General features: G+C 46.5%; 1 protein-coding gene across 2 annotated transcripts; it reads right to left on the reverse strand.

The window, feature by feature from the left end:
* Positions 1-2,086: 2,086 nt before the first annotated feature.
* On the reverse strand, positions 2,087-27,613 carry CDC42 (cell division cycle 42). Of its 2 annotated transcripts, none has more exons than XM_032709004.1 (6): positions 27,528-27,613; positions 16,188-16,329; positions 12,631-12,703; positions 9,487-9,596; positions 9,198-9,395; positions 2,087-3,487 (listed from the first exon to the last, which is right to left on the reverse strand). In XM_032709004.1, the coding sequence occupies exons 2-6, from the start codon at positions 16,290-16,292 to the stop codon at positions 3,398-3,400; spliced, it is 576 nt and encodes a 191-aa protein (XP_032564895.1). In that variant the 5' UTR covers positions 16,293-16,329; positions 27,528-27,613; the 3' UTR covers positions 2,087-3,397. The 2 variants fall into 2 exon arrangements, with proteins under 2 accessions (XP_032564895.1, XP_032564897.1); XM_032709006.1 differs by lacking the exon at positions 2,087-3,487 and adding an exon at positions 3,831-4,976.
* Between the last annotated feature and the right edge of the window lie 365 nt (positions 27,614-27,978).

Consider the following 27,978-nt stretch of genomic DNA (forward strand, 5'->3'; position numbering starts at 1 on the left):
GCTGCTGCCAGCTGCAAACCAAGACTGAGGCCAAGTACCAGCGGGCACTGCTGCCTCTTGGGAACACACCAAAATCATGGGGCTGTTTTTAGCTGCGTACAGCAGCAAGTGGCAGGAGCAGGTCCGCCAAGTGAAAACACCCCAACAGTAACACCGAGATTTCGGGGCCCTTCAAACTCCCTCCAGCTGGGCCCCAGTGACCCAAACTCCATTCACTGCTGGAGGGCAATACCCATTCACATTTTAGCCAGTACAAATCCCACCAGCACACTCCAAAACCACTCTGGGATGTGAAATAGAGCACGTAAAGGACAGACAACTCGGGAGATTCGGACATCGATCTGATGTAACACTGAAGTAGCTGCACCCTGACAGATCTCCCACCTGGGAGCCCCTTAGGACAGAAGGGCAGACACATGTAACCCAGGCAAAGGGGACTATCATCCCAGGTGGGACTGCTTGGAAAGCCCTTCAGGGACCTGGTGATGTACAACAGTTTGGGCAATGCCATGGAACCAACTGCTCAGGAGCCTGGGTGACTCAGTTGTACAGTTGCTCCCAAAAGCTCTTCTCTCAGAGGTCTTATCAAATGTGCCCATCATACCCTCCCCATATTTCAATTAGGGCCACACCTCACTAAGTATAATGCCCAGCATTGACAGCAAGAACCAGTAAATTACTGGAAAGGAGAGGGAGGAGGAGTGAAGGACACAGCTGAGCAAAGGAGCTGTCTCCTGGGAAAGCTGCAGAGCTCAGCCTGTCTCACTGATCTCCCAAACACTTCAGAAAAGATGATCATCACTGCATCTGCTTTCAACAGCACCATTTCTTCCATAGCTTCCCACTGCCCCACAGGGAAACAGGCAAGGGAGAGCAAGGAAAAACTCATGACTCCAACGTGTTCCTACTGGCACAGCACAGGAAAGCTTGGAAAGAAAAAACAGCCACCAGTTTAGTACAATCTTAGCACCAGTCTGAGTTACAGCAGCCATGCAGAGTCTGTGCCTGCACCAGAAGCTACTGAAATAGCAGGATTCGCTGAATCAGCTTATACACAGTGGGAAACTTCCACATATTAACTAATTCAGCAAGGGAGGGACTGAGCAGAAGTTGTGCCTAAAGTTATCTCCTGACTCAGGAAAGCAACTGCTTCCCTGGAACACTCTTCCCAGCAGTAATCAACCCTGGAGTCCAGCCTCATAGTTTGGATTTCAGATGCAAGTATGTCCCCTACAAGAGGCAGGACTTTTCTCCACATTAACTATTAGCTGATAGTCCTTGATTTCCATACTTAACTCCACTGACAACAGCACACTGGATTAGCTGTTAGAAGGTGCAGCAGCCTGTTACAGCCTGCTGTAAGTACACAGACAAGCCACCAAAACTGTCACCAACAAGTACCAGCAGAACCTTCACCAGGAGCCCCAGGGCTCCAGCCAAGCCTCCCCACAGAAAACAGCAACTAAAAACTGAACTGCAAAGTTAAACAGCAGCACTAATCACCACCACAACATTTTACACTGAGCTTTGGGATTACAGCACCCTCAAATCAGCTTCTTAAAATAAAAGTGACCTTTAATGAGGCTCTTTGGAATGTCTTTTAATAACTAATACAAGTTATTTATCAACAGTGTAAAATTTCACTGTTCCTCTGGAGCACTAACAAAAAGGTGTAATAAAGCCCTTTAGGTTTCAGGGTAGGTATGATGTCATTTGTTCCTTCAGGGTTTTTGCTATCTGCCCATGAGCAGGGAACAACAGGGAACTTCTTGACAGAAGAGATGCAGGAGCCCAATAAGGCCCAAAAGCCAACTTTTACTATTTTGGGAGCATGCACACTGAGTATTCCTTTCACTAAGAGCTACCCAGCCCTCTCTTCAGAACTAGACCTGACAGCAAAGATGTTACATCAAAGATTAGAGCAATCTTGACAGGACTGAGGCCAGAAGCAAGATTAAACATTAAGGAAAGACCCAAGCTAGCTCATGAGAAGGAGAGTGGGGCTCACAGGGGATAAAAGCCATTATTTACAAGTCCTTCACACTCAGAAGAGAAAGGTAAAGGAAATAACTACCCTCAGGCAGGCTTGTGAAGATACTTTATGTTTAATACATCTGAAAAGAATGCATATACAAAGAACTTAGACATGAAAAAAGCATTGGTTCAACACTAATGAGTCTACGAGAAACTGGAATTTCGGAAGATGGAGAAGATTCACTAAGTCTTAAAAAAAACTTTGAATTTGCAGGCCAAAATACATATTTGGTAAAATCGTTACGACACTGCAGCTGGTCTGCACACAGACCCTGCACGTGATCCTCAGGGGCTGGAGTCCATCTTACAGGTTCAGGTTGCAGGAGAAGGGGCTCCATTAACTGGTCCCGCTGTGGTGCCACACCAAACACCAGAAGCCCCTCCCTGCAGTTCCTTCCCACTGGCACAGGTCTGTCTTTCCACCCCTCCCTGAAGGATGCCAAGCCATCCAGCAAGAGATGCACCATCAGAGCCAGCTCCAAAGCCCATGGCTGCATACCCTGGGCCCCCCTCAGGGTGTCCAAGCAGCAGTGTATGTGCAGATCATGGTAAGCACTTCTCTAACAATTAAGGATTGGCAGAAGGTGGATTTGTTAAAAGCTGACTGATCGAGCTAGGCATGCTTCCAAAGGTGCAGTTATTTCTTCATCACGAGCCAAAAGCTTATGATGGCAAAGACTAAGTGAGACACTGGCAAGTTAGTTTCAAGTCTGATGGTGCATCCAGAGAAAATGGTTCTCCTATTCCTAAGGCTTCATAATTTAGAGGATGGGGTAGAAATTTATGACCTGCACAGTAAAAAGCCAGCAGAAAAAGATACAAGGCAACTTCAGAGGAGATGCATTTTCTGCACTCCTTCTTAGAGAAGCACCAGCTTGGGACATTTTGCTTTCCTGACTAAAGTCTGCTCACACCCAGGCTGCTGACTGACTGCAGAACAGCCCTACAAGGTATTGAAACCAGAACTAAGTCTTGCCAGACTGGCTTAAGGGGCAAGGCTTCAGTAAAACAGCCTAAAATTAGTCTGTTACAGAAAAAGTCATTGAGCATGCCTTGATGTTAAACAAAACAAAAAAAAAATTAGAAACAATAAACAAAATAAAAAACTAGTACTGATCAGTGTTTTCTGATAATACATAGTTACTCAAAATTAAACTAGTTTAACTGAATTGAGGGGGCACCGGGGAATAAACACTAACATTCTCATCTCACACAGGGGTTGTGTGGGGGAGACGGGAGTGCAGGGCATTTGTCATTATTGCAAAAACAAATTTTAGAATTTGTATCTTTTTAGTTTGATTTAAACATTGCTTTTAATGTGACATCAAACACCAGCTCTGCGGAAGGGGCAGTGGAGGGACGTTCATAGCAGCACACACCTGCGAGTCTTCTTCGGCTCCGGGGGCTCCAGGGCGGCCAATATCGCCTCGTCAAATACATTCTTTAGGCCTTTCTGAAAAGGGGCAAAGAGAGAGAGAGAAAAGGGGCAGTCTCATTTTTGAGTTTTCACACAAACAAAACCCCCAGAAAAAGCCAAGTGGCAGCCGCACCCCTCTACAGACAGATGGAGGTTTGCCATCCACAGCTCTCAGAGGCTCCACCCGAGCTGCGTTTGCTGTGCCCGGCAGCTCGACACCTCATTTTGGGAGCAGGAACACAAACCCCCTGAGAGCAGACCAGTGTACTTCACAGGAAGCAAAACACACGCACCAAAGCCATTTCCTTAAGGTAATTTTTTACGGTTAACTGGCTACTCACACATTTCACATGCTAATGACAAAGCAGAGAGTGCTGCATTCAGATGGAAGAGCTCTACCTGGCACAGCAGACACCCGAGCCCTGTGTCAGGGGAGGAGAGACAAGGCAAGCATGCAATGGGAACCTGGTCCAGTGCCTGCTCTCGTTGGGCATCCAGCCCTAAACATCCCAGGGTTAGAAGCAGCCAGGCAGAGCCCAGAAGCTGCCATGGCAGCAGAGAAGTTGAGCTGGGAGGAGTACACAGAGGTACCGTACGCTGCATTAAGGATTAAACTGGAGCCAGGAGATGCAATTCGAATAAAGCTTCATCAGTCACTTATACAAACAACTGCAATTTTTAATTTCAAAATTTAAAGACAAGCTACAATTGATGTTTTCTCCTTAAAACAATAAAAATCAGAAGCACGATAGTAAGCAGCAGCTTTACATCTTACAGTAACAGGCTTTAAGGATCTATTATTGAAATGAAGAGCTCTACCATGTTAGTGAAAGCAAGAATTTTAACAGTTCATAAAGCAGTCGCAAGTACATTGATATTTCCTTCCCCCCAAGGACTGACAAATACTCCACTATAGCACAGACAGCCAAAGCAACAGCAACAGAAAAACATCTCACTGCACACAGGAGAACCAGAAAACCCTTCACGTTACAGCATCACTTGCAGATCACCGGTTCAGGTACTTTTGTCATGCAAATACAGTTTACAAGTTCACAAGTAGAAATTGAAAACACACGCATTTGTTTCTTCCAGTTGGATTCAGGAAGATCAAACATCATCTCTTATTCTTTTGATCTTTCTTTAAATAACAATGTAACCAAATCCTTTCCCCCCAACAGCCTGAATTATAAAGCTAGTCACATCTGGCAACCCAAGCAGCAGGGAGTTAAGCGAGTCCAGTTCATGTTCCACAGTCACAACGTTTTTACTAAAGATCTCAAGTACTGGATTTTTCAGTCCAAGGGCTAATACAGAGGTTGCTCTAAGATGGTAAGCAGGCACAACAGCTTTCAATCAAGGTGGTTTGATTCATTTTTAACCACGTTTCTACAGTAGTGGGACAGAGGAAGCAGCAGCAAGAGGGGAAGAAGAAAGTTTAGAATATACAGCACTTCCTTTTGGGCTGAGTTTCCGGAGGCTCGAGGGCAGCTAGGATAGCCTCATCAAACACATTCTTCAGACCTCTCTACAAGACAGAGGGGAGGAGAAAAAACAGCAGCCAGGTTAGAGGATTAGAGAAAAACAAGCAGATACAAAGAGCATTCAGGATAGAGCAGGCTGAATTCACAGAGGCAGTAAACAGATTTACTTTGTAAAAAAACAAAGTAGATCCCAGGACGAAATCTCATTTAGATGACCCATAAGTCAATGACAGAGACAGACAGAACATCAGACAGACAAGGTCAGACAAAACACTCAGAAGGGCAGAGGCACAAACACAGCAATAACATGGGGGTGGGAGCCACACAACGGGTGGTAGTTTCCACTCCACTGCTGTACATACACTGAGGGAGTTTACAGGGGAGTAAATGGAGTGGAGAGCAGCTTGCCCCACCACGGGGACCCAAAAGATCAGCTAAACCTTTTGTAATCACCCACTGTGGATAAGTGAGCACCTCGGATGCACGGACTACTGCTCCCACCTCCCCCAGTGGCAGCTGGTCCAGAGCAGAGGCTCCAAACAACTCCTGCTTTGTGAATTCAGCCCCTGAATAACTGAAGGTCTCGAGATGGCTGGGAACACACAACCTGGGATGGAAGCAGGACCTCCCTGGTAAGCCATCGTCACTGGCAGTCAGTAACTCCCAGCCTTTAGAAGTGATGCAATACCTTACCAGTGCTACTCTGACAGCGGGAGCCAGCATGGAAATAATGCATTTCAGTTATTCAGTTTAGTCTCCAAAGCGAGTATAACCACGGGAAGACAAACAGCATTACGACTGGAACCACTGGGATCCACCACCAGACAAGCAGTGACAGGGCTGCAGGACTCTGCAGGGTGACAGTGGAGCATGCGCTGGGTTCGCTGTAAGCACAGCAGGAGCTCTGCGGGGTGTTACCGCTCCCACACGGCTCTGCCAAGTCACACACCACACCCCAAGTAAAACCTGGCTCACTTTAGGCTAACTGGACTCGCCTAAATCTACTGTCGTGAGTGCAACCTTCATAAATGCAGGAGAACTGCCTTATGACGGCTAAAGGCAAACAGAAAAGCTGCAATTAAGTCCTGTAAACGACTGCAGTCTGTGCAAAATTCAGACTTTCTTTTCTTCAAGATCATTCAGATGTAACTGGTTTCTCCCTCGCAGGTTATACTGGATATATCCCTTTTAGAAAGGCTTTAATCTTGTTTTACTGAAGCACATTTACAGGAGAGCTCTAAGGCAGTTCCATCTGGAAGCATTTAAGGCCATCACATTACATACAAGATTATACTTGCATGTATAATCTTGTTTAAGGAAACTACAGTGTACATCCTGTACAGCCTCCCCAGCAACTTTTTCTTTTTTTAAAATGAGTTGCAACCCAGGCTGACAAAAGAGCTAAAGACTTCAGATAAATAACGCCTCTGAAGTCTGTGTACTAATTAGATTTCCTTTCTCTGCAAGAATAAGGCTGTAGCATAAACTCAATACTGCACTGTTAGATTAAGAACCCAGGCAAGGCAAGAATCAAGAAAACAATCTTCCTTTAATTCTCCTGCTCAGGGACTTCTATTTTCCTGCTGCACAGGAGAAATTTGCTCAGGAGCCCAGAATTTGGGATTTGTTTTGAAGGACCTAACAAAAACACGAAGAGGAGTAAAAAGAGATAGGAGCAAAACCATTGTGAAAATAGGACCAGATTTCAAAGCCTGGATGACCAAGAGTAACAACACCAAGGGAACTGTGCTCAATACCACAGGCACACAGGCCCATACTCCAGTTAAAGTCATGGCTCCTGTGCTGCACTGGGAACAAGCTGAGATCAGGCTTCCTTTACTCCCTCCATTCATGGGCAGCTTAAGGCACTTCATAAAGTTGTGTCAAAACTGTCAACCCAGCACCCAGGGGGGAAAAAGCACTCTCCCTGGTGTTAGGTACTAGCACTGGGCTTTGGAAAGTCCACTCAGACATTTAACTCTTCAGCATAACAGAAGCAACAATCACTGCAGTTGCAATCTGTTTGTCAGTCACCCTTTCCTAACAGCAAAGCCTTATCCACTCCTCACAGTGGCACTGGGCACTGTTTGGTAGAGAAAGGTTGGAGATGGACACTGAAAATGCCCTCATCACAAAAATTGGTTCCACAACCTGAGGAAAAGGGGGATAAAACCAGCTCCCCAGTACAGCACACATGCAAACTCAGGGACAAGATATTCTGTCTGTACAGAAAAGACTCACAAACTCAGCCTCTCATGATTGACCTAGTACAAAAACATGCTAGCTCCATGATCCTATGATCACTTGCTACTGTGGTGTCAGTCATTTGTAAATTAGTTGGGAAGGAAAAAACCCCCCTGGACTGCTGAGGTGAACCATGCAGACAGCAGCCAAGGTAAAGAGAGACTAAATATCCAGCTGAGTCTCACTTCAGCTGAAACCAGCTACTACTGCATTGCCTTGCAGGGAGGAAAACAATCCTCCTGGCCAGGAAAGCAGCTGGCTTCTGTGCTCAGCAAGCTGCCAGTGAGATCACTGCAGGAGCTCCACACCACCTTCACAGATCAGCTACGCTGCTGTCTGCCAGATACTGCCCACAGAGCCCAGGAAAAGGTGTTTTGTGAGGGGAGTCAACCACAAATAAAGGAAGAAGAATGGAGCAGATGCAAACCAACTAGTCCTCCAGGTGAGAAGGCTTCTGAACCCTCCTCCCAGGTCAATCCTGACTCCTAAAACCATCAATGGGTATACAAGCATTAGTGCTCTGGAAGAAATTCAGGCTGAGCTTCCAAGTGCATAAGGCATTTCACTGCAACAGAGACAGATCAGTCTATCTGGAAATAGAAAAAATAGATAAACACTGACATTTTTTATCATATCAGCTCTTGCTCTGGTAATTCAAAGAGTTTCTGTGCAATTTGAGCAGACTATACAAGGCAAGTCTAAAGCTACAGGGGAAAGGGTCTCAGTGAGCAATACAGGACAATGGCCCTGGCAGGTATTTATCCAACTATCAGCTTCTACAGCCTAGTTAACAGCAGCATTCAGGATGTGTCAGACACCATCTAAAACGGTATTTTGGGGCTGAACAGACCTAAGAGAACTACAGCTCAAGCACAAATAACCCTCAGCTTGCCTGTGGGTGGTAAGGAAGCACAGCCAAAACCACCCTTAGATCAGGGATTCCCAGGATGAACCACAGCACACTTTGCCACACCACGTCCAGTGCCACTGTCCTGCACAACTCCAGCACAGCTGCTTCATTTGCAGCAAACACTCAGGCAAAGCTTTGTTACAAAAAAAAAAAAAGCCTCTGGATCCCAAATGGAAGAGCCAACATGCAATCTGGGCAAAAGGGGCAAGGTAAATAAAACTTCAGGCTTTGACAAGTTCTGCAATAAACTTCTTGTGCTCAAGGAAATGAATGCACAACATCACTGGAGTGGGGGCTTGATACTGTGCACCCCTGGCTCCATGCACATCAGGCAGTGACAAATTCTCTACAGAGCAGTGTTAAGGAAATTGTTAAGGAGTGGCAGTCAATTCTCCAAGTGTAGGCACACCAGATTCAGTTCCCAGGGCATCCAAAGTCAAGGTAAAAGGCCAACTAGCCAGAAAATAGCTCCCACCCTAGCATTCCTAATTTAAAGGGAAAGGATAATCAGGTTTCCTGGCCTCAAATCAGCTATTTTAGTTGCCTTTAGACTCGCGTTCACAAGTTAGTTCACACTTCATGTTTATGTCTTAAGAACTATTTCATTTTTCTTTTCTGTTTCAACAGAACTTCCATCTAAAGGCGGGCACAGGAAACAGCTCACCACCAGCTGCACAGGAAGACAAAGCAGCTCTAGACCATGAAGGCTTTCAGTCTTACAGGTACCAGAATTAACTTTTCTGAGAGGGTTTTTTTTTTCCTTTGCCTGCTCTCTTCAGTGGTGAGCTAAAACACTGTGCCCTAACCCAATTATTGTCTGTAACGCACCTTCTAAGCTTTCAATAATTATTCTTCTCCAGACAGAAGCAAACACAGCAAGCACATTCTCCTCCATCACTCCTCTACACTAGGCCTAATCCTCACAGGCTGCTTTTCTCTGTACCACTGCCAACTCCCTGTGCCTTAGAACAACGAGACAAAGAGAAAGCTACAGCGTCAACAGCAGAACCAGAACTTATACCCTTTCACATCCACTTGGAGCTTGCTTTTCCCTGGAACTGAAAAAAAAAATAAAAAAGGCAAGGAAAAATGGTCAAAGACCAACCCTCACCTGCGTAAGCGCAGAGCATTCCACGTATTTGACGGCCTTCAGGTCCCGGGCCAGCTTCTCGGCCGTCTCTGGGGTTATGGGCTTCTGCTTGTTCTTGGCAAGTTTCTCAATTGTAGAGGGATCATCTCTTAGATCAATCTGGGTCCCAACAAGCAGGAAAGGGGTCTTTGGACAGTGGTGAGTAATTTCAGGTACCCACTAAAGACAGGGAAGACACAGCATTTGTTATTAACCACCCGTGATAACCACCTGACACTTCGGCAGCTTTTTCAGGCAAAGTTCAACCGACCTTTTCTTTCACATTTTCGAATGAAGAAGGAGACACCACTGAAAAACAGACCAGAAATACATCTGTCTGTGGATAGCTGAGGGGTCGTAATCTATCATAGTCTTCCTGACCTACAGAGGAGAAAATTAACACAGCATTAGACACAGACAATAAAATACTGCCCTTTACAGCAGGTTAGAATGCACGTTCCAGCATAATAACATCCCTATGACTAATCCTAACTCTTAAGCAAAGAACCAAGCATACCCTGAACCCAAACATTTGGAGATGCCAGTTTTCAAATCCAGAATTCATTCAGTTGCTATGTAACAGTGAGCTGCTGAAAGTCACAGGCGAGGTGGGAAGTCTCCAATACATTTTTAGAACAAACACCCTCAGACTGCATAACACTTTCCTCAATTATGAAGAAAAGTTGCAGAACATGGATGAGGTTATAGATGAGGTCCTCTGCACCCAGTCCAATCCATACAAGGATTATGCCATCAAATTTCATTACCCTGCAAAAAAACCTGCTGTTTGAAGGAGGGGAAAAAAACCCCAAACAGTTTTCTTCACGAAAATATTATTACTTATGCTGTGAAGTGTCCCCAGGCAGCAGGCAGAGAATGCTGCTGGTACACATGACTCTGATCAGGCCACCCAGCAGTATTGTCACTGAAGTCCCTGCACAGGCTGTGTTTTGGAGGAAGCCATGCTCTCCCCTTGGAGTCCTTAGAGGGCAGGCAGTCCCTGCAGGGCACCATTAGCACTGACCCACCAGCCTCACTCTCCCCAAGCTCATTCTTAAACCTCCTCCTGCCCATTCAGCAGCAATCTGTTTTTAGAAAGCAAATCTGGCACTGAAGCTGCTGCACTTTTTGGCAACCAAATCCGAAACACTTGTTTAAAATGTCTCAGGCTCCAGCTGATGCTCTCTCGCTCATCATACAGGACAAACACTTCCAAGATCCTGGAGGAGCCAATGCAACACCTGGGACACCTCAGTGGAGGAAGCTCTACAGTTTGAAGATGGAGATGTAGAGAGCCTGTTACAGCTACCATGCTTGGCTGGACACAGAGGAGTAAGCACTGACCAGAATCATTGTCACAGAATGCTTTGGGGTGGAAAGGATCTTGAAGCTCATCTCGTTCTAACCCCCTGCCAAGGGCGAGGACACCTTTAACTCTCCCAGGTTGCTCCAAGCTCCATCCAACCCAGCCTTGAACAATTCCAGGGATGGGGCAGCCACAGCTTCTCTGTGCCAGGGCCTCACTATCCTCACAGGGAAGAATTTCTTCCTAGCATCTACTCTAAATCTCACATATCTTGTTGCAATTAACAGACTACTCCCAAAAGCACAAGCGACTTGGTTTTTATTTGACAGCTAGCAATGGGGGTTTCATCCACTGCTGAATTCTGTCACTTGTGCTGGCTACTATTTAGCAAAAAGCAAGCAGCCATTAAGAACAAATGCTTCCCCCTCAGCAGTCCAGCTTTGAAAGGGAAAGCCTTTACATTCACAAGTGCACAGTCGCCCACAGCACTAAAGTCCCTTGGTAACTTGTCAGAATTACCAGCTGGGTCACTACTCATGTTGATAGTATGTGAATGTGTGTGAATATCTACACACACACCACTTCTCAGAGGTCTGAACCCTCAGCAGGAAAACAGGCAGGGGAGGACCCAACACAGGGACCAGGCAATGCTGCAGGCCCCTACAGGAGGCCCACACGTGTCAGGAAGGAACCTCTCTTCTCCCCCTAACTCTTTATCCATGAACTAGGGGAGCCTGCAATAACAGGGACATAGGTCACGTTTTGGGAGGAGAACACAAAGAGCTAAGTGAAGCAGACAGGTGACCAGACATTCAGAGACACAGCAGGAGCCAAGGGCTCAGCTGGAAGACCCCAGACTTTTGCACACAGGTTGTAAGGGATATAAAAGCCCAGGGTTTGCTTTGTTCAGGGTCCCTCCTCAGAGGCACTAGCTTGAGCTGTTACTTTCGTTTTGCACCGTGATTAAATTATTTTAAAGATCTGGACTTCTGAGACATCTATGGGGAACCTGAGGCTGAGCCAGTAAGGAAACCCTGTCTGACTGTGTGAGTGTGGGGTGCGTAGGGAGTCAAGTGAGGCCCCATCAGGTCACTGGAGCTGCTGCTGCAAAGGGGCTTCCCCTGCAGAGTCCCAGCTCGCGTGGTGGAGGGTGACTGCCACAGTGGCTCCCAGATGGTGGGACAGGAAAGTTTCCTTAACAGCTACAGGGTTTAACTGGAAACCTAAGATTGTTTCCTTAATCAAATTAGACACTAACAATGCATTTAAGAACACAGCTGGAAACAGATTAAATTCTGTCACAGGACAATTTTAGGTGATAGCTTATGAACTAAGGTCCCTAGAAGGACTCCTCTGAAGAAGAGTTTGCAACACCAGCTGCTGCCACACCACTTTGGTATGTGGTGGGGACTGGGTACCCCACAACTGAACCAGTTTCTACCCTTTCTTGCTAACTTTTCACACACTCAAAGCAGTATGTAGTTGTTTAATCACTGCATGTTTCTCCAGCCAGAAACTGAAACACAGCTTAAACAAGAGGCCAGCAGACTTTTAATTCTAAAAAGCACACAGTGAGAGGGCTTAGGAAATCCACACCCTGATTTCATCCATGTTAAGGATAGAGAAACATAAGCACATTTAAGACATTCTAATGTTAGTAATTCTGTCTTGACATTTGGTTAAAAATTGGCTATTTACTAAACAAAACCCACGTACAATCCACGTTTTATTCCACACAAATTTCTCCTTTAATTTCATTTAAAAACACGGAAACCTTTATCTTTCATGTATCACCTAGATAGGAGGTAACAGTCTGAAAGCTGTCATCTGGTGTCACAAAATAAAACAGCTCTAACAGAAGTGGAAGGTTTTCTTATTTTGCTTTGAGTTTTTTGTTGTTGCATTTTGGGTTCCTTTTTAATAAACTCAACTTAGCAACTCTCAAAAGGTCAGGAATGAAGAATCAAGAGAGATTTTTCCCCTTCCATTAAAAAAACCTCAACAACCAAAAAAAAAAAACCAAACAAAAACAAATGCATGTCTTCATGTTGCACATCACCTCAGGTAAATCTTGGGCAGGCACAATGACACAAGCACTCGTTTTCTCACCTGCAGTATCAAAGAGGCCCAGGGTGTAAGGCTCTCCTCCAATCATCACTGTTACAGCATAGTTATCAAAAACCTGGCAAGAAAAGAAATACACATTTAAGAGGATGTGAATAAGCCATGTCTCCAACCATCATCCTACTCACTTTGTCAGAGCACAAGAGATACCTGCACAGGACAAGAGAACCATCAGGCTCACAGTGCTATGACCACTAAGGCCAGTAACAGAACAATTCCATTTGGAACAGGGATGCTGCAGCTGCTTCCATGAGGTACTAAAGCAAAGGCCCACGAGGTACACATGGTAAAAACCACTGAGCAAAACACCTACAGCAGTGTTTACCTGTTACCACAAAGAGGTTTCCCACACTGCCACAGAAATCCCCACCTTCACCCTTGGTGTGACACAGTAATCACAGCCCCACAAGGACAGAATGAAGCCCTGCCCTTCAAGGGTAACAGCAATGGGGCTGCATCTCACAGCACCCAAATCCTCTGCAGGAAATCCTCTCTGAACATAATAAAGTCCATCTTTTCAACAGGGATTTATCCTCAATCTCTGAAGGACTGGTCCAAAAATCAGCCTGTGTCAAATTCACTCCCAATCTAAAGGGAGAGTCTGGCTCCAGAGACAAAGTCCTACTGTCTCTGCACAGCACCTGGTACAATAGTGCTGTCCCCCAGGGCAGACCCGCTGCACAGATCAAAGCCAGCACCGCCCAGTAACTCGTTTACAACACAACTGAGCACCAGGGCCTACCCAAACACTCACCTCCAACACCCACCCACTCAGCAGCGCACTGTCTGAGGTCAGTATCCTTCATTCCAAGAACCATGTTATCTTCAGAACCACAACAGACACTACTGCAGAAACTACCTTTGGCAAAAGGTCTTTCCCACTGCAGAAAAATCAAACCCCACCATCTGCCCCTGCACATCACTGCACAGGGACTCCTCCAAATGAGGATGGGCAAGTTCTGCCTTCCCACAGAACTGCAGCCTGAGCAGCTCCCACAGCTGAAACACACCCCCAACATGAGAGAGGCCAGCAGCCACCTCAAAAGCTTTTCGTGGAAGTGAGAAGGGAGGGACGTGGAAAATAAGCAGTCACATGCATCTATTAACAGGGCTATAGCAAAAGTTTAGGTCTTTGAAAAAAAACCACCAAAAACTGAGGTAAGAGCAGTGAGACAGCACTTCAAAGCTCAACTTCCCAGAGTTCAGGTGTCTCCTTCCCACTTGACTGCCCTGGTTACAGCAAGACCTGGCACTACCCTAATTTTTCCAACTTCTCACAAATCACAGTGACTGAGAAAGCAACTATGGCCACTGCATATCCACAGAACATCAGCCAGCAGCAGAAATCCACCTCTCACACTGCTTTGGCTTAGCATCCAAGATTTTAAAGTGCTGCAAGAGAATTCACCACTCATCCCCGTTACCCACAGCCCAACCCTTCACACGCTGCACTGGGTTTGCCTCACTGAACAGCCAAGAAAGTGTCCAACTCCAGGGAACACTTTCAGGCTTTCCCACTGGGAAATATCTGCCATAAAGATTGTGTTGCAAAACACAGAGTCAGGTGAACAGAACCGATCTGTTGGTCTGAAGTGATGTGTTCACTATCTGTGCTTTGGCCACACTGCTGCAAAAGCACAGCAGTATCTATTTCTCTGTCCATTTACCACTAGAAACATTAGCTGGAATATCAGAGGTTACATATCAGTTTCCAGTGTCTGAAATACACCTCCTAATTCACAGAATTGGGAATAGGCCTCTGGTATCTCCAGAACAGCAAGTTCCTCAAGCCATGAAGTTTGGAGGTAAATATTATTCCAGAAAAATGGGGCAGATTTAAAAAGCACTATAAAGAATCCTCAGGACACCTCGAACACACCTTACTGGCAACTCACTTTTGAGTAGGTTTTTTCATATCCTTTGTCAGCAGAGATTTACAGCCAGTACCACCTCGTGCAGGGCAGCACAAACTCACAAACGTTCAAAACACGCATTTTAAGATTATAACATTTTTCAACATAATAGAGGGTCATTTCCCTGAAGGGATAAGTATAGAAACACTCACTGCTGAACTCACTGACCGCCTGCATTTTGTCTTGACCATAAAGAACAGCTTAAATAGGACAAGCAGCCTCCCACAGGTTCAGCACAGGATGTGGCTGCCCTAGAAGCATCACAGCAGGATACTTGACGCCACTCAAAAAACTGGAGAATGACAAAAAACACGTTTCAAATGCCACTTCACCAGTCCATAACAGAGCCCATGAGAGAGACTGATCTCTGCACTCACAGCACAACCAGCAGGTTCCCAACAGTGGCCACCACATCCAGCCTTATTACTCTGAGGTTTGAGAGTCCTGTCATTGTTAGCTCCTGGTCTACAGCTAAAGACAAACATTTTTGTTCTGTGGGAGCCTGTCCTGCACGAGACAAACCTCGTATTTCCCAAGTTGAAAGACTCTGGATAGCGTTCAAAGCCAACATCTCAAAAAGAGGTGATGATGTTCACTTCAACCTCTTTTCTGCAAGGAGAGGACAGTTTTGTAAAGAACTATTCCAGAAGAGCTTTCAGACAGTTATCTTGGCATCTCAAAGGAGATATCTGGTCTTTCAGATGAGTTATCTGGTCTTTTGAGTTGCTTTATGTTGTAGTTTTAGTTAAGTGAGAAGGATTTTTAGTGATGAATTTTTCATACCACCACATGGGATGGACTTTTCAGGCACATAATAGAGAAAACTAGTAAAATAGCATCCAGCTGTCCAAGTCTCCTGCAGCAACCTCACTGAAACCTGACCCAGCTCAGTGGCAGCACATTGATCTTGCATATGACTAAGGAGAAAAGCACTTTTCTAACAGAGAGATTGTGCATATGCCTCACAGTCAGCGAAACTCCTCCCAACTTGATCTTTAGATAAGTCAAGGGAATCAGTATTTCAGAAAACTGAGCCCGTGAAACTCAAAAGGTTACTTAAAAATAGTCAAGGACTACACACAAAGCTTGCAAACGTTTGGAAGTACAGATGGATGGGACTGCACAGTCTAAATCCAAACACATTCCTCACGCTCAGCTGAAGTCACACTCCACAGTTCACTACACTTCTGGATCTTTGCAAAGGAAAAAGGAGCCTCAGAAAATGTTAACTGTAGTCACTGGCTATTTTAGCAACATGAAACTCCTTTCCCTAAAAACAAAGATGCAGCAGGAGCTGAGAGCACAAGCTGGAGACCAGGCACTCCTGACCTGCAGTTGTCTGCACTGCTAAACTCACCCACAGAATCAACCCCCAAAGAGAAGGCAGATTCTGCAGAGCAGCCAAGCAGCAAGAACTGAGCAGACACAGGAAAGGCCCCCCAGCACTGCCAGGTGCTCTGGAAGGCAGCAGCATCAGACCGACTGTCACTTTTCCCTGCTGTATCAGTCTCCAAGAGGAAAGCAGGCTGGAAGAACAGGGATCAGGGCATGCACACCACAAAGGTTAGTTCAGAAGGGAATTCCTGCTGCCCTGCCCCATCAGGACCAAAGAACCATTCTCACACTTACCGTTGGTACATATTCCGATGGGAATTTATTTGTTGTATAAGAAATTAAGAGACAGGTTTTACCAACAGCACCATCACCCACGACTACACACTTGATCGTCTGCATAGCTGAAATCTGCTACAATATCAACTCCAAAGAGAACCTGGAAATAAAAAAAAAAAGAGATACATATATTTAGATGTTTCCCATACTCACGAGAGAGCCGTCAGCAAGGAGCCCAAACCACTAACAGCACATCTGGGATATGAAAACAAGACATTTTTAAATGAGTTTTTAGATCCTTTCTCTCCCTCACACACACAACAGGAAGCTGCTCATGTTCATAAATGAGAAAAATTTTGCCTGGTTACCTAGAAATGGGCAAAACCGGTCTTGAGGCTTTTCCAGATTCTGTTTTTAACGCATGGAAGCATCCAGCCTCAGATATTCTGAAAGCTGGAAGTGCAAACTCTGCTCAGGAACACACCTGCCTCCCAGAGAGCTCCCTCTGGAGAGCAGCTCAGCAGGAAGCACAGCAACACGTGCTTCAAAACTAGTTTATGGATAAAAATAAACAAGTACAGACAGAAATAAACATGATTAATTTCTCCTTCCCTCAGCTTTAAGGCCTAAGTAAAGTTTTACAACCTTTTGGTTAGAGCTGCTACTTAACATACCCCTTTATCCCCACTCTGAAGTGCTAACAGCAATGAGAGCTCAGCAGGGCATCCAGATCCCAAGGGAATCACTCTCCAGACATCACAAAATCCTGATGCACCCAGCTGCTCCAACACCATCCCAGCAGAGACTGCAGCACACGAACTAAATCGATATGTGCCATCAATACCTCCATCCAAACATTAGCTGGCTCCCTCCACTGTCAATACAGCTGCCCTTCATTAATATATTACTTTAATTAGAAGAATACCAGGCTTCTGGCCATTTCTTCACATGCAAGTGTGAAATTTTGACCCCAACAAATTAGTGGCAAAGTTCCCCCTGACTTTCAGCATTTCTGTATTATCAGAAGTACTTTTATTTACAGTGACAGAGACTTGCTGCAAAGTCTCTGTAAAATCCTGATGGGGGCCAAGAGGGTGTTCAAAGCAGCATACTCACCCTCCTCTGAGGGTGCTGCTGTGGCTCTCAAGTCTGGGCAACTGCACTAAAAAACCCAAATCGATCCCTCCTGAACTGTGCACTTGGGCACTTCCCAGGGAATTCACTCCTGACAGTGGCCTGCAAGAAGTACAAATTGATTCCAGGTTTTTGAGGCTCTGGTCACAGCCAGCAACATCACAGAATGACAGAATGCTCTGAGCTGGAATCCCACATGGATTGCCAAGTCCAACTTTTAAGTGAACAGCCCAACCAGGGACCAAACCTATGACCTTGGCATTATTAGCACCATGCTCTAATCAAGGGAGCTCATCTCAAGGTGTTAATATGACTTGATACTGCACATGAGGTTGTCGTGCCTGCAAAGCAAAGGAAATTGCTATGGACTCAAAACAAACATCCCACCCCCAGCTCTCCTTCAGATGCTGCAGGGATGCTCAAAGACTTCAACAAAGCCATCTCCCTTAAACAAAAATCCCCAAAAGTTCCTAAAAACGGTACTTGTAGGGGAATACTAATCACCATCATTCCCACAAGCCCTGGACAGATCCACAAGCAGTTTTAGGAAATGGCAGCAAAGACTCTTTCTCAGAGCAGGCCACCAGCCAGCACCTGGTACATCAGGCACTCCACTGCCATCCTTATCTATGTGTCCTCTTTCAGCAAGCACAGAGACAATGACTGACTTGTGTAAGCATCAGGCATTGCCACCAGTCCTCTACTTAGTGCCCTATTTCAATATCAAAATAATAGAATCTGTTGATTTATGCAGACCTCAGGTTCACAGCAGGCATTCAGCAGGATGCACAGCACAGAGGTACCAATAGCCCTTCATTAATACAACAAAAAGCTCTGAGATTTGGCACTGAAGCAAACACATATTTACTTAGAAGGACAAAGCAATCATTTCCATTTCAAAAGGCATTTTCAGTGTTCAGATCAGCTCAGCTGTTTACATACAAGTAATATGAAGTCAGGTAACAGCACTGAACATCCACCCCTTCAGAGAAGCTCCCTTTCCACCCTGCCCTTCTCCCTGGGCAGCCCACAACTCCTCCATCCTGTAATCCTTCCTTGCTGCTCTCCCTCCCTCTTCTTTCTGCCCTCTTTCCCAATTATTTGCATTTCCTTGTTTAGCTGTCATTTGCAGGTTACACATCTGCTTCAGACACCTGCCCAGAGCCCATAAAGCACACTAGAGGAAAAATCCGGGTTCTGAAGCACTCCCTGTGCTCACACCAGCACACCAACCCATGATTCTCTATAAATCCAAATTTTGTATATGCACTTGTACCAGAAAAGGTCACACACAAGCCTTTGTGAAAAGAAAAACAAGTGTTTAATGTTACTTCTTTAAAGCTCATTGCTCCAGAGAACACCAATCAAGCAACAGAATGAAACCACAGTATCAAAAAGCATCTCAGAAAGCATCGGGAGCCTGCACTTCTTCCCTGTCCTTGGACACAGCCAAGGGCTGGGAGAGAAGCTGCTGTTCTCTGGGAAGGGCTCAGGTCACAGACTGGGGCTCAGACACAGCACTGGCTGCACACACACCTTGCCCACAGCTCACATTTTCCCTGCCTGGCACTGAGCTCCTGAAGTGAAGCACTGCAGTGGTGCACATCAACAATCAAACACACACACACCCCCTTCACCTTGTTTTTTAACGGCTATATAGCTTTATCTTTAAATACTGAAAAATGATGGCATAAATTTTAAACAGATTTAGAGTCTTGAGCATAGGTCTCCAAAGTCTTAGCAGCGGGAAAGTGGAGTTGTTGAATAATTATTTTCCTTGGATTAGTAGGCTTTCTAGATTAGCTGGATGAATTACTTTGTGTTTTGCACTTCTGAGAAGTCCATAGATCACAGCTGAAAATAAGCTTGTTTCTAGGGAGCTTCAGTGCACCTGGGACTTACTCTTCCATAGGAATAGCTTTAAACATACATGCATTATTGACTTGTGGTTTAAAAGTAATTTAATCCAAAATGAGATTAAGGAGAGAAAAACATCCCCAGAGTGCAACGCCAAGGGAGGTAGAAACAAAGAGGTTATAGAGGCTTTGGGTTTGTTCTCCCCCTGAAGTCACCTAATAAAAGGAAGCCTGCACATACAACACTCAGCAGAACTAGAGAACACTTTAAGTAGTTTTAAATATCTGAGGGAATTGAAACAGACTCGAAAGTGCTGAAGGCCCAGTCTGAGTGCAGTGAGTGGATTTAGAGCCATATAATTGTGAGCCATCTGGCCAAGCCCAGAGAGAAGAGCTGATAAAGACTGGAAATGTAATGCAGGTCAATATGACTTAGGTCTGTTCAACAAGTTCTAAAGAGTTCTTTAAAAAAAATAAATAAAAATTGCAAAAAAAGAAATGGAGCACTGAATTAATTTCTCAAACCTCTCTGTATTGTAACCAAAAATTTCAGTGCTTCAATAAAGCACGTGTTAACTAATGATACTTCTAGTATCTGTTGGATTTTAACCTGTTCAGCAACAAGGATTTCACAAAACTCAACAATGTCACAGAGAACTGGGACGTGGCATGCTGGAAACTATGGATTACACAGCCATGTCAACTTTGTCAAATTCACAGGCCACTTTACAGAATTTTGCTTTAAAACTCAGTTACACTTTCATGGAAGACAGCTGGTCTGCATTTAGGACCAATCCCAAAAAGTGTTAACAGAGACATAAGTGTTGCAACAAACAGGGAACTGAAGTCTCCAGCAGGACGTTGTGGAGGTCAGTAATCCTTCCTGGGGCAAAGGAAATTCTGCAGTGATGCACTTGGGTCACACAGGCCTGTGCAAGGACCAAGACACTGAACGATCACAGAAGGCTGAAAAAATCCACAGTACCTCTGGCAGGTTCCCACTGATTAAGCACAAGTTGCACAAAATACTGTCCCAAACACACCTGACCCCTCCCATGCGAGCCTGACTTTCCCATTCTAAAGGCAAGCACGTGGAATGGGAGCACTTTGGGTTTGCAAACTGTAACTTAGAGTAGCTGCAATGTGTTCCAGTACCTGTGTGCACTGCTGACTGCAGAATTAAGTGAAATCTGGTGGAATTTTGTCCACAGCGTTCCCTACTACACCCGGAGTAAGAACCTGCATGATCTCACCTTCACTCTTGCTGTAGGTGGAACATGAAGCAGAACCCACAAGCCTTCAGGTTTGTTACAATTTCTCTTATTCTTAAGGTCCTGAAGTCTGTTTTCAGGCTGTGCTCGTTCTCCCAGCCAGAGGAAGCTGTGCTGTCAGGTCTGTGCACATCCTGTGCTCGCTTCCTGCCGAGCCCCGGCAGCGCCGCCGCTTCCTCTTTCAGCAGGACTGAAACTGCTGCCATTTCAGCTCCCTGCGAGGCACCACTGGCCAAGAACCCTTTCAGGGCTCTCTTTAGGATACACCACTAGCTCAGAAGTTGAACCCTAACCAGTCCATCACAGCTTCCAGATCCTGTTTGGGCACCCGCTCCGCATTCCAAGAAAATAAACAAAGCCATTTCTGAAAACTAAGATTATTTCCCCCCCCCAATGTGATTTTACAGTGAACAGTTTATTCATCTAACTCAAAGCACTCAGGAGTCCACACTGAAAGGAACAACAGTCACAAGATTTTACTCATGGTCTGTAATAACCATTTTTGCCCTTCCACAGTACTTTCACTTCTTATCTTATAAAACCACACAGTTCTAAATAAAGTCTTTGTTTGTACTTGATAATTTGTTCCCAGATTAATCACATCCATTTCAAGGCACCCTTGCCCCACCATTTCAAGGTCCTTGCCCTCTGCCACCTCCTCTAGCCCTACTACAAACTAATCTTTCTGTGCTTTTCAAATCTCTCCAATCAGGGGTAGCAAGGAGAAGAACTCGGCTGCTACACTCTCAGCAATCCAATTTTCCTCAGCAAATACCTACCAGCATTTACATGGAAGATGTACTGCTCACCTCTATGACAAACAGTACAGGGCAAAGGCTGCTGCCTAGTTCTCTGCAGAGATCCCAAACCACTAACCAAGGGATCACACCAGCTCAGCTGCCACCTCAGGAGGGAGAAAACCTTGGACTTCTTGGTACATTAATACTGTCACAAACTTGTGATGCAAAGCACAAACAGAAGCCACTCTCTGATTAAGAGATGAATTCCAGAAAGACCCACTGGCACAGAAAGCAAAACTGTTTTCGAGAGCAGTGTCACCATTGCCAGAACTCTCCTCTGCACATGTACAGCAACCATCTTCCAGCCTGCTAGAAATCATCTTCTTCGTGGAGATCTCACCCCACAACCAAACACATCTGCCACTTCTATGCCAGTAAAGTGGTAAATGACACGTAAAAGAATATATCAGGTTCTAAACCTGGTGCCCAAGCTCACCTGCCTGTCCTGCCCACAGCTCAGGCTGCTGCAGGCAGGTCAGCTCTATAAACAAACACATTCGTTCCAAGCCAAGCTTAAGGCCTGGGTCTTTAGTTACTTGGAGCTTAAACTGGCTGTTGAACTACAAACCAGCATGAGAGTTGCACTCCCTTAGAAAAATGTAAATCATGAAGTCCAAGGCAAAACATGCAAAAGCAGAAGGGACAGACCTGAGAAACCATCTTGTACCCCATCAGTTCAGGATCTTGAAAAGGATATCCCAATTTAAGCACTGCTTTGAGGTTTTGTTAACTGTCACTGACAGATCAGACACAGTCCTTTAAATTCTATCTCAGAATTTGTACCTCACAGGGAGAGCTGCCTCCAAAAAGCAGTGTTGCTGTTGGGTTTGTATGTGTGTCTAATTATGAGACACAGCCACAGAAGCTCAGCTGCAGCAGAAGCTACGTCAGGACAAACACAAGCATTCAGGTAAGGACCTGGATCTGCAGTGGGTGGGTCTCAATTCAGGGTTGAAGACCCCCCAGCAGCAGAGCACACTGGTGGGCTCTGTCCCACACTCTCAACCTGGTGTTGGATGCCAGCACAGGAAATCTGTGGGCAGGCCCACAAAAACAAGCAGTGCAAAGAGCCACAAGATCACCATCACCAAAGGAGCCGGATCAACACCAGGACAGCCCTGATTGTCTTGAAACCCATGATGTTTGCCATCATTACGGGAATCCCTGCAGGAGATAAAGGAGGTGCCCAGGATCCTGGAGCATCCCTTAGTCTGCCACTCAACAGAGCCTGGAGATCCCAACACCTCTGCAGCTCTGAAGCTCCCATTTCTGGAAAACTGACTGTCAATTACCAAAGAAACAGTAATTTTGCTTCTCAAAATGTAACTATCGTGGAGCTACCACAGAGCTGTCATAGAATGTGCTGAGTTGGATCTCACTGTTTGAGACCAATTGATATTTTCTGTACTTAATGCAGCTTTCTTTTTCTAATTCTGTAAGATACTTTGCACATCTTTGCAAAGGCTCCTCTCAACCACCTGGTACATACAAGACAGGAAGTGAGGGTGGTTGGGCAGGGGAATTTTAATAGCCTGAGCCCAAGACACCAGCAGCACCATAACACACATTTCAAGTTTAACAACTTCAAGAAAAAGAAGGGGAAAACCATGTCATCCCATTTTAGTCCTAAATTCAAAAGCAGAAAGCTGACCAGCCAGATAGAGTGTGTGTGACTCAGCAGGCTCTGCCACACCAGTTCCAGCTGTGCCTACACCTGCTTTACCACGGGCATTGCCCACTATCCCACTTCACAGCTCCAAACAACCACCCTCACCTGATCACCAACTCCACAGAAAAAACACAGAAGTGACAACTTCCCCATTATCACTCTGGTTAAGGTTACACTGTGAAAAGCAGCCCCCAGCACTGGAAAAACCTGCCCCAGATTAAGTGCTGGGAAGTGTGTGGGCTTACATTAATGTCTTTTCTGTCAAAAGCATTTTTATCTTACCTCATTGCTCTTCACTTTTCATACTCTACAGGAAGCTGTTTTCCTCAACCATGTAACAAAGTTCTGTTCAGTATTTTACTACCACTTAAAAAACCCTATCTTCATTAGCTGAGTTGCATACTGATAATATTTAAAAATACAAGCTGCACCTACACTCCTATTTGGACACAGAACCAAATCAAGGCCCACATGGCCCTGATGGTTCTCTCCACATTCCCATGGCCAACTGCATTTAACAGTGGTAGAAGTTCCTCTATTCTGAGGCATGTGTTTGCACCATGGGAAGCACCCTGCCTGAAAATCACTGCAGCAGATCCTGCTCAGGGAACAGGAGAGCTGCAGGTGCTCCATGCCCACAGCCAGGAGGAGCCCAGAGAATGTGCTGTGTTGAGGGGGGATAGCTCAGGCTGGGTACCAAAGTGCTGTCTGATGTTTAAAGAAATAAAGTTTTGCTAAAAAGCACTGCAAAAATAACTTTTTCCAGATACTGAGCTATCCTGGAGTTTCCTCTTAAAACCAGCAAAGTAGCTGGAAGGCTCACTAACAGCAGGACTGCAGCAGGGGAGCTGCCCTGCACTCACCTGATCAGCAGAAGGAACCAGAGCAGCTGGAACCACCTCCTTTCACCAGCCCAAAACCAGCCCTGCAGGGCCGAGGCTGCAGGACCAAGAGCCTGCTGGGCAACTGGCAGCTCCTCAGCAGCCAGCAAATAAACAAAATGCTCAGAAAAAGTAACAGCTCCCACTCCAGGACGTGAATGAAGAGGGTGCTTCCGAGAGGAGCCAAGCCTTTAGCTCAGCAATGCACTAAACTAAACATGCACTAAACCCAAAAGTACCACTGAACTCAAGAGAACTGCTCAGACACAGCTGCTGTCACATCCAGGCCCCACAGCAGCCCCCCTGCCTTTAGCTGTTCCCCAGCCACAGCTGCCTGGTGCACACAGCCCATGGAGTGGCAGAGGCCTCCTGGAGTCACATCCAAAGCTGCAGGAGCCTTTTTGTCATTATTTCCCCGAAACAGAACACTCATCACTGGCCAGAAACACAGTACAGCATCCTTCCACTGGAGAAGAGCTGAGCAATTCAAACCAGCAAAAAGCAAAACAATTCTGGCAGCCTCAGCTGCTGCTGGGAGTCCGGCACCACTCGTGACAGCAAAGCTCTGTGGCTGCCCCAGGGCAGCTCCCCACCCCACAGCAGTTTAAGATTTGCTCTAACACTGCCTTAGCTTGGTGAAAACCTTCACCTTCCCCTGCCAGATTTGGTCTGTGCTGGAAAACACGGCTGATCCCACACAATCTGACCACAGGCATGGACAGATTCACAGGGATGAGCTGCTACCTGCACACCCTCTCCAGGCAAAGGCCCCAAAGAAGCCCCTTGTGTTCCTTTATTTAGAAAGGTTTTGGTTTGGTTTTCCATGAGACAAGAGAACAGTGCACAGTCCACCATGCACGGTCCAACTCTCTTGGTAGGAATTACACCACAACATTCTAAAGTGACGGGGTGAATCAGCAGCACAAAAGCTTAAAATAGAACAGCAGCTTTTAAAAGCTTTTGCAAAACAAACTCTTTGTTTTCTCTTTATAAAATGTCACTTGTTCAGAAGAAAAGTCAACACATCTCAAGGAAGGGACAGCTGCTCTATTGAAAACAGGCCAATCAGTATTTTGGAGCTTTACAACTCTTTAGGACAGTCGCTCTCTCCATCTCCAAGAAAAGATTACAAAGATTAATTACGCAACAACACCACCACCAACTCTGCTTCCTGCACTCACTGTTTTCAGTTTTCTGCACACCCAGGGCCAGGTAAACAAACTACCCAAAAACAATCTGAAGGATCCCCCAGCAGAAGCTGGGAATACACCCTCTTAATGCCATTCCTGTCACTTACCTCGGGCATTGACACGGACACCAAGGGCCACAAAAGGCACCTGAACCCTACGTTGGGGTAGCCAGACATCCTCAGGGAGGGAAAACCTTGTGCCAGGCTTTAGCCCTTGGAAAAACTCTGGTGAAAGGGCTTTCTTCACCTACCACTCCTGGTGGCAATCCTTCCTGATGGATACCCTTAGCTTGCACAGTGTAAAACCATACAAGTTAATAATAAGTGTGAAGTGTAGGGCTTCACTTAATGAAATGGTGACAGGCTGCAGGAGTGTAAGACACTTCAGATTTCTTTAAAAACTCTGCCTAAAAGATTATCTGCTCAATAAGTTGTTTTATTTGTCATATATTAAGACACTAAGAATAGGGTGTTTTCACCTACAAGAGCTTCTTGCTACCTGGAGTACCAGAAACCAATTTCACTTTCGTTCAATTTGACACCTTCATCTTCTAAAAAGAAAAAGTGTCATTCTTTCCTCAGGAACAGAGCCTCAAGGGTGAGAATAACTATGCCCCCCTACAATTCCTCCTGACTGCCTCCTGCTCTAGAAGCTCAAACCATCACCATCGTTCTCATCAGGGAAATCCCTGGGAGTTCCACAGGGGCTCCATTTCTGTTTACTGTTCTTACAGCAGAAGACCCACAGTTTCCATTTTAGGTACTTGACACTCTGGAGCTTCCAGAGCTTTTCCATCAAACAGTGAAAACATCATAAACTCCCCAGCCCTGGCCATCAATTTGAGGCAAACAACCAACCCCAAAGCAGGGTGTGTAATGAATTCAGATCATCCCTTGCAGGTCATGAATAACCAAGTTCAAAGTAAGCAAATCCAGTGATTAAAATTTCTGCCTAGGATATGTTACCAAACTGCAAACATGTGTTTTGTTTTTTTTTTTTGCACTGCAATAGGTATTTTTTTATTCCTTGCCAAGATTTTAAAAATCCTTTTCCTCGTTGTTACTGAGGCTCACAAGTGAACAGCTTAAACACAGGATTATTTCTACAGTCAGCAATACACTGATGGAAATCTTATGAATGAGTCGAAGACCCGTCTCAAATCCAAAATCAAAACCTGCCTATGCTGCCTTTGCCAGAACCCTGCACTAACAAGAAGAGTCTACAAAGCAGAATAGCTTCCCAAAGTACAGTCAGTTAAATATAAAGGTTTTCCACCTAAAGTTGATTTTGCACAAGACCCTTTTGCTAACTGAAAAAGTGCAGCTCTACGTGCCTTACCGAGCTATCCCTGTGAGCAACACGAGGAGCTTGATCCAGGTTTTAAACGCCTTCAAAAATAAATAAATAAATAAATAAATAAATGGACATTTGGGGCACTGCAACTTAACACTTTAACACTTCGAACAGAGACAGCCAGCACTTCCTTCCCTGGGAGAGAAGCACAGATGACTAGATCCAGCCACTTCTGACCACCCAGTTACCACCTATCACGGCCTTCTCCTCGCCAGGGCTTGTCTGCCAAGGGGGGAGCAAAGCTGTTCCTGCTCCTCTGGCCACAGCACCCACACAGGCAGGGCACCAGGAACCCTGGCCATTCTGCAGTCCTTCGTTAAGCACAGGTTTCCAGTGCTGGTTGTTATATTCACAGCTAACTGGCCTTACAAGCGTCTGTCACCAGCTGCAAGTTCTGCCTGCTGGAAGGTAAAAACACAACTGAAGTCCAGATCGCTAAAACAGCGATTAGAACACAGATAAGGTGACGTCCGGCTGCAGCATATGTACATTTTTGTGAGGATTTCCGAGAATGGCAAAAGCGCGTCAACAGCAACCCTCCAAGCTGGTCGGAGCGAGCGGCGCTGGCTCCTGCCCCGGCTGCAGCCGGCGGCACCACCGGCGCTGTACCGAGAGCCGCGGGATGGTTCTGGATAACACAACCCACAGCCTCGCAGATGCCCAGAAGCGCCTCCCGACTCTTCGGCTGCCTGTGTGCAGCACACGCACAGCTGGAGCCCAGCGTCTCGCACCCCGCCGCGGCTCAGGGCTCCTGTGGCACCGCCCCAGAGCAGCCAGCAGCCCCTCGGGGCTTCTCCCACAGCCGGGGCCGCACCGAGGCCGGGCCGGGGCAGGGCCGGGGCAGGGCCCAGCCATGGCCGCGGCAGCACTTCCTGCGCCGCTCCAAGGGTCCGGCCGCCAGCAAGCGGGGGAAGGGAGGGGAGAGGAGAGGAGGGGAGGGGAGGCGGCGGCCGCCCCGGTACCCCGGCCCCGCAACCGCAGCGCCCACCGGGGACGAGCCCGCCCTACAGCAGGGCGGCTGCCGGGGAGGCCCCGCACACACCGCGGGGCCTGGGAGGGCGGCTCCGGCGCACGGCGAGCGCCCCGTTCGTGGCCGGGGAATCGCTGAGTCGGCGGCAGGCGGGGATCGGGGCCGCTCGGCGGTCGCGGTGCTCGGTCGGGGGTCCCGTCCCGGTCCCGTCCCCCCCCCCCGCTCTCCTCTCACCTCAGACGCTCGGCCGGGCGTTGGCAGCTCGCTGCGGGGTCTCCCGGGCGCGGGTAGCAGGGGCGTGACGTCACCGCGCAGCGCGCGCCGGGGCGGGGCGGGGCGGGGCCGGCTCACGGCGCCCCCTGCCGGCCGCGCCCGCCGCCGCCGGAGGAAGATCCGGGAGCGGGAAGAGATTCCAGGAGCTCGGTTCCCAGGGAAATTAACTTCCTCAAGAAACGATTTCTACTCTCTGTCAGACCGAATTCTCCATAAATACTGTGTGAGTATACATATATATATATATATATATATATAGGAACTTTATATATATATATATATATATTGGAACTTTCTTAACCACTCGTGGGATCCAGAGGAAGACTGCAGACCACCACTCTCGACTGGACTGCAACCACCACTCTTGACCAGACTGCAGCAGCACTCTCACCAACAGGTTTTCCCCTCTCCT

Source organism: Chiroxiphia lanceolata, chromosome 22, assembly GCF_009829145.1.
Source record: "Chiroxiphia lanceolata isolate bChiLan1 chromosome 22, bChiLan1.pri, whole genome shotgun sequence".
Classification (NCBI taxonomy): Eukaryota; Metazoa; Chordata; class Aves; order Passeriformes; family Pipridae; genus Chiroxiphia; species Chiroxiphia lanceolata.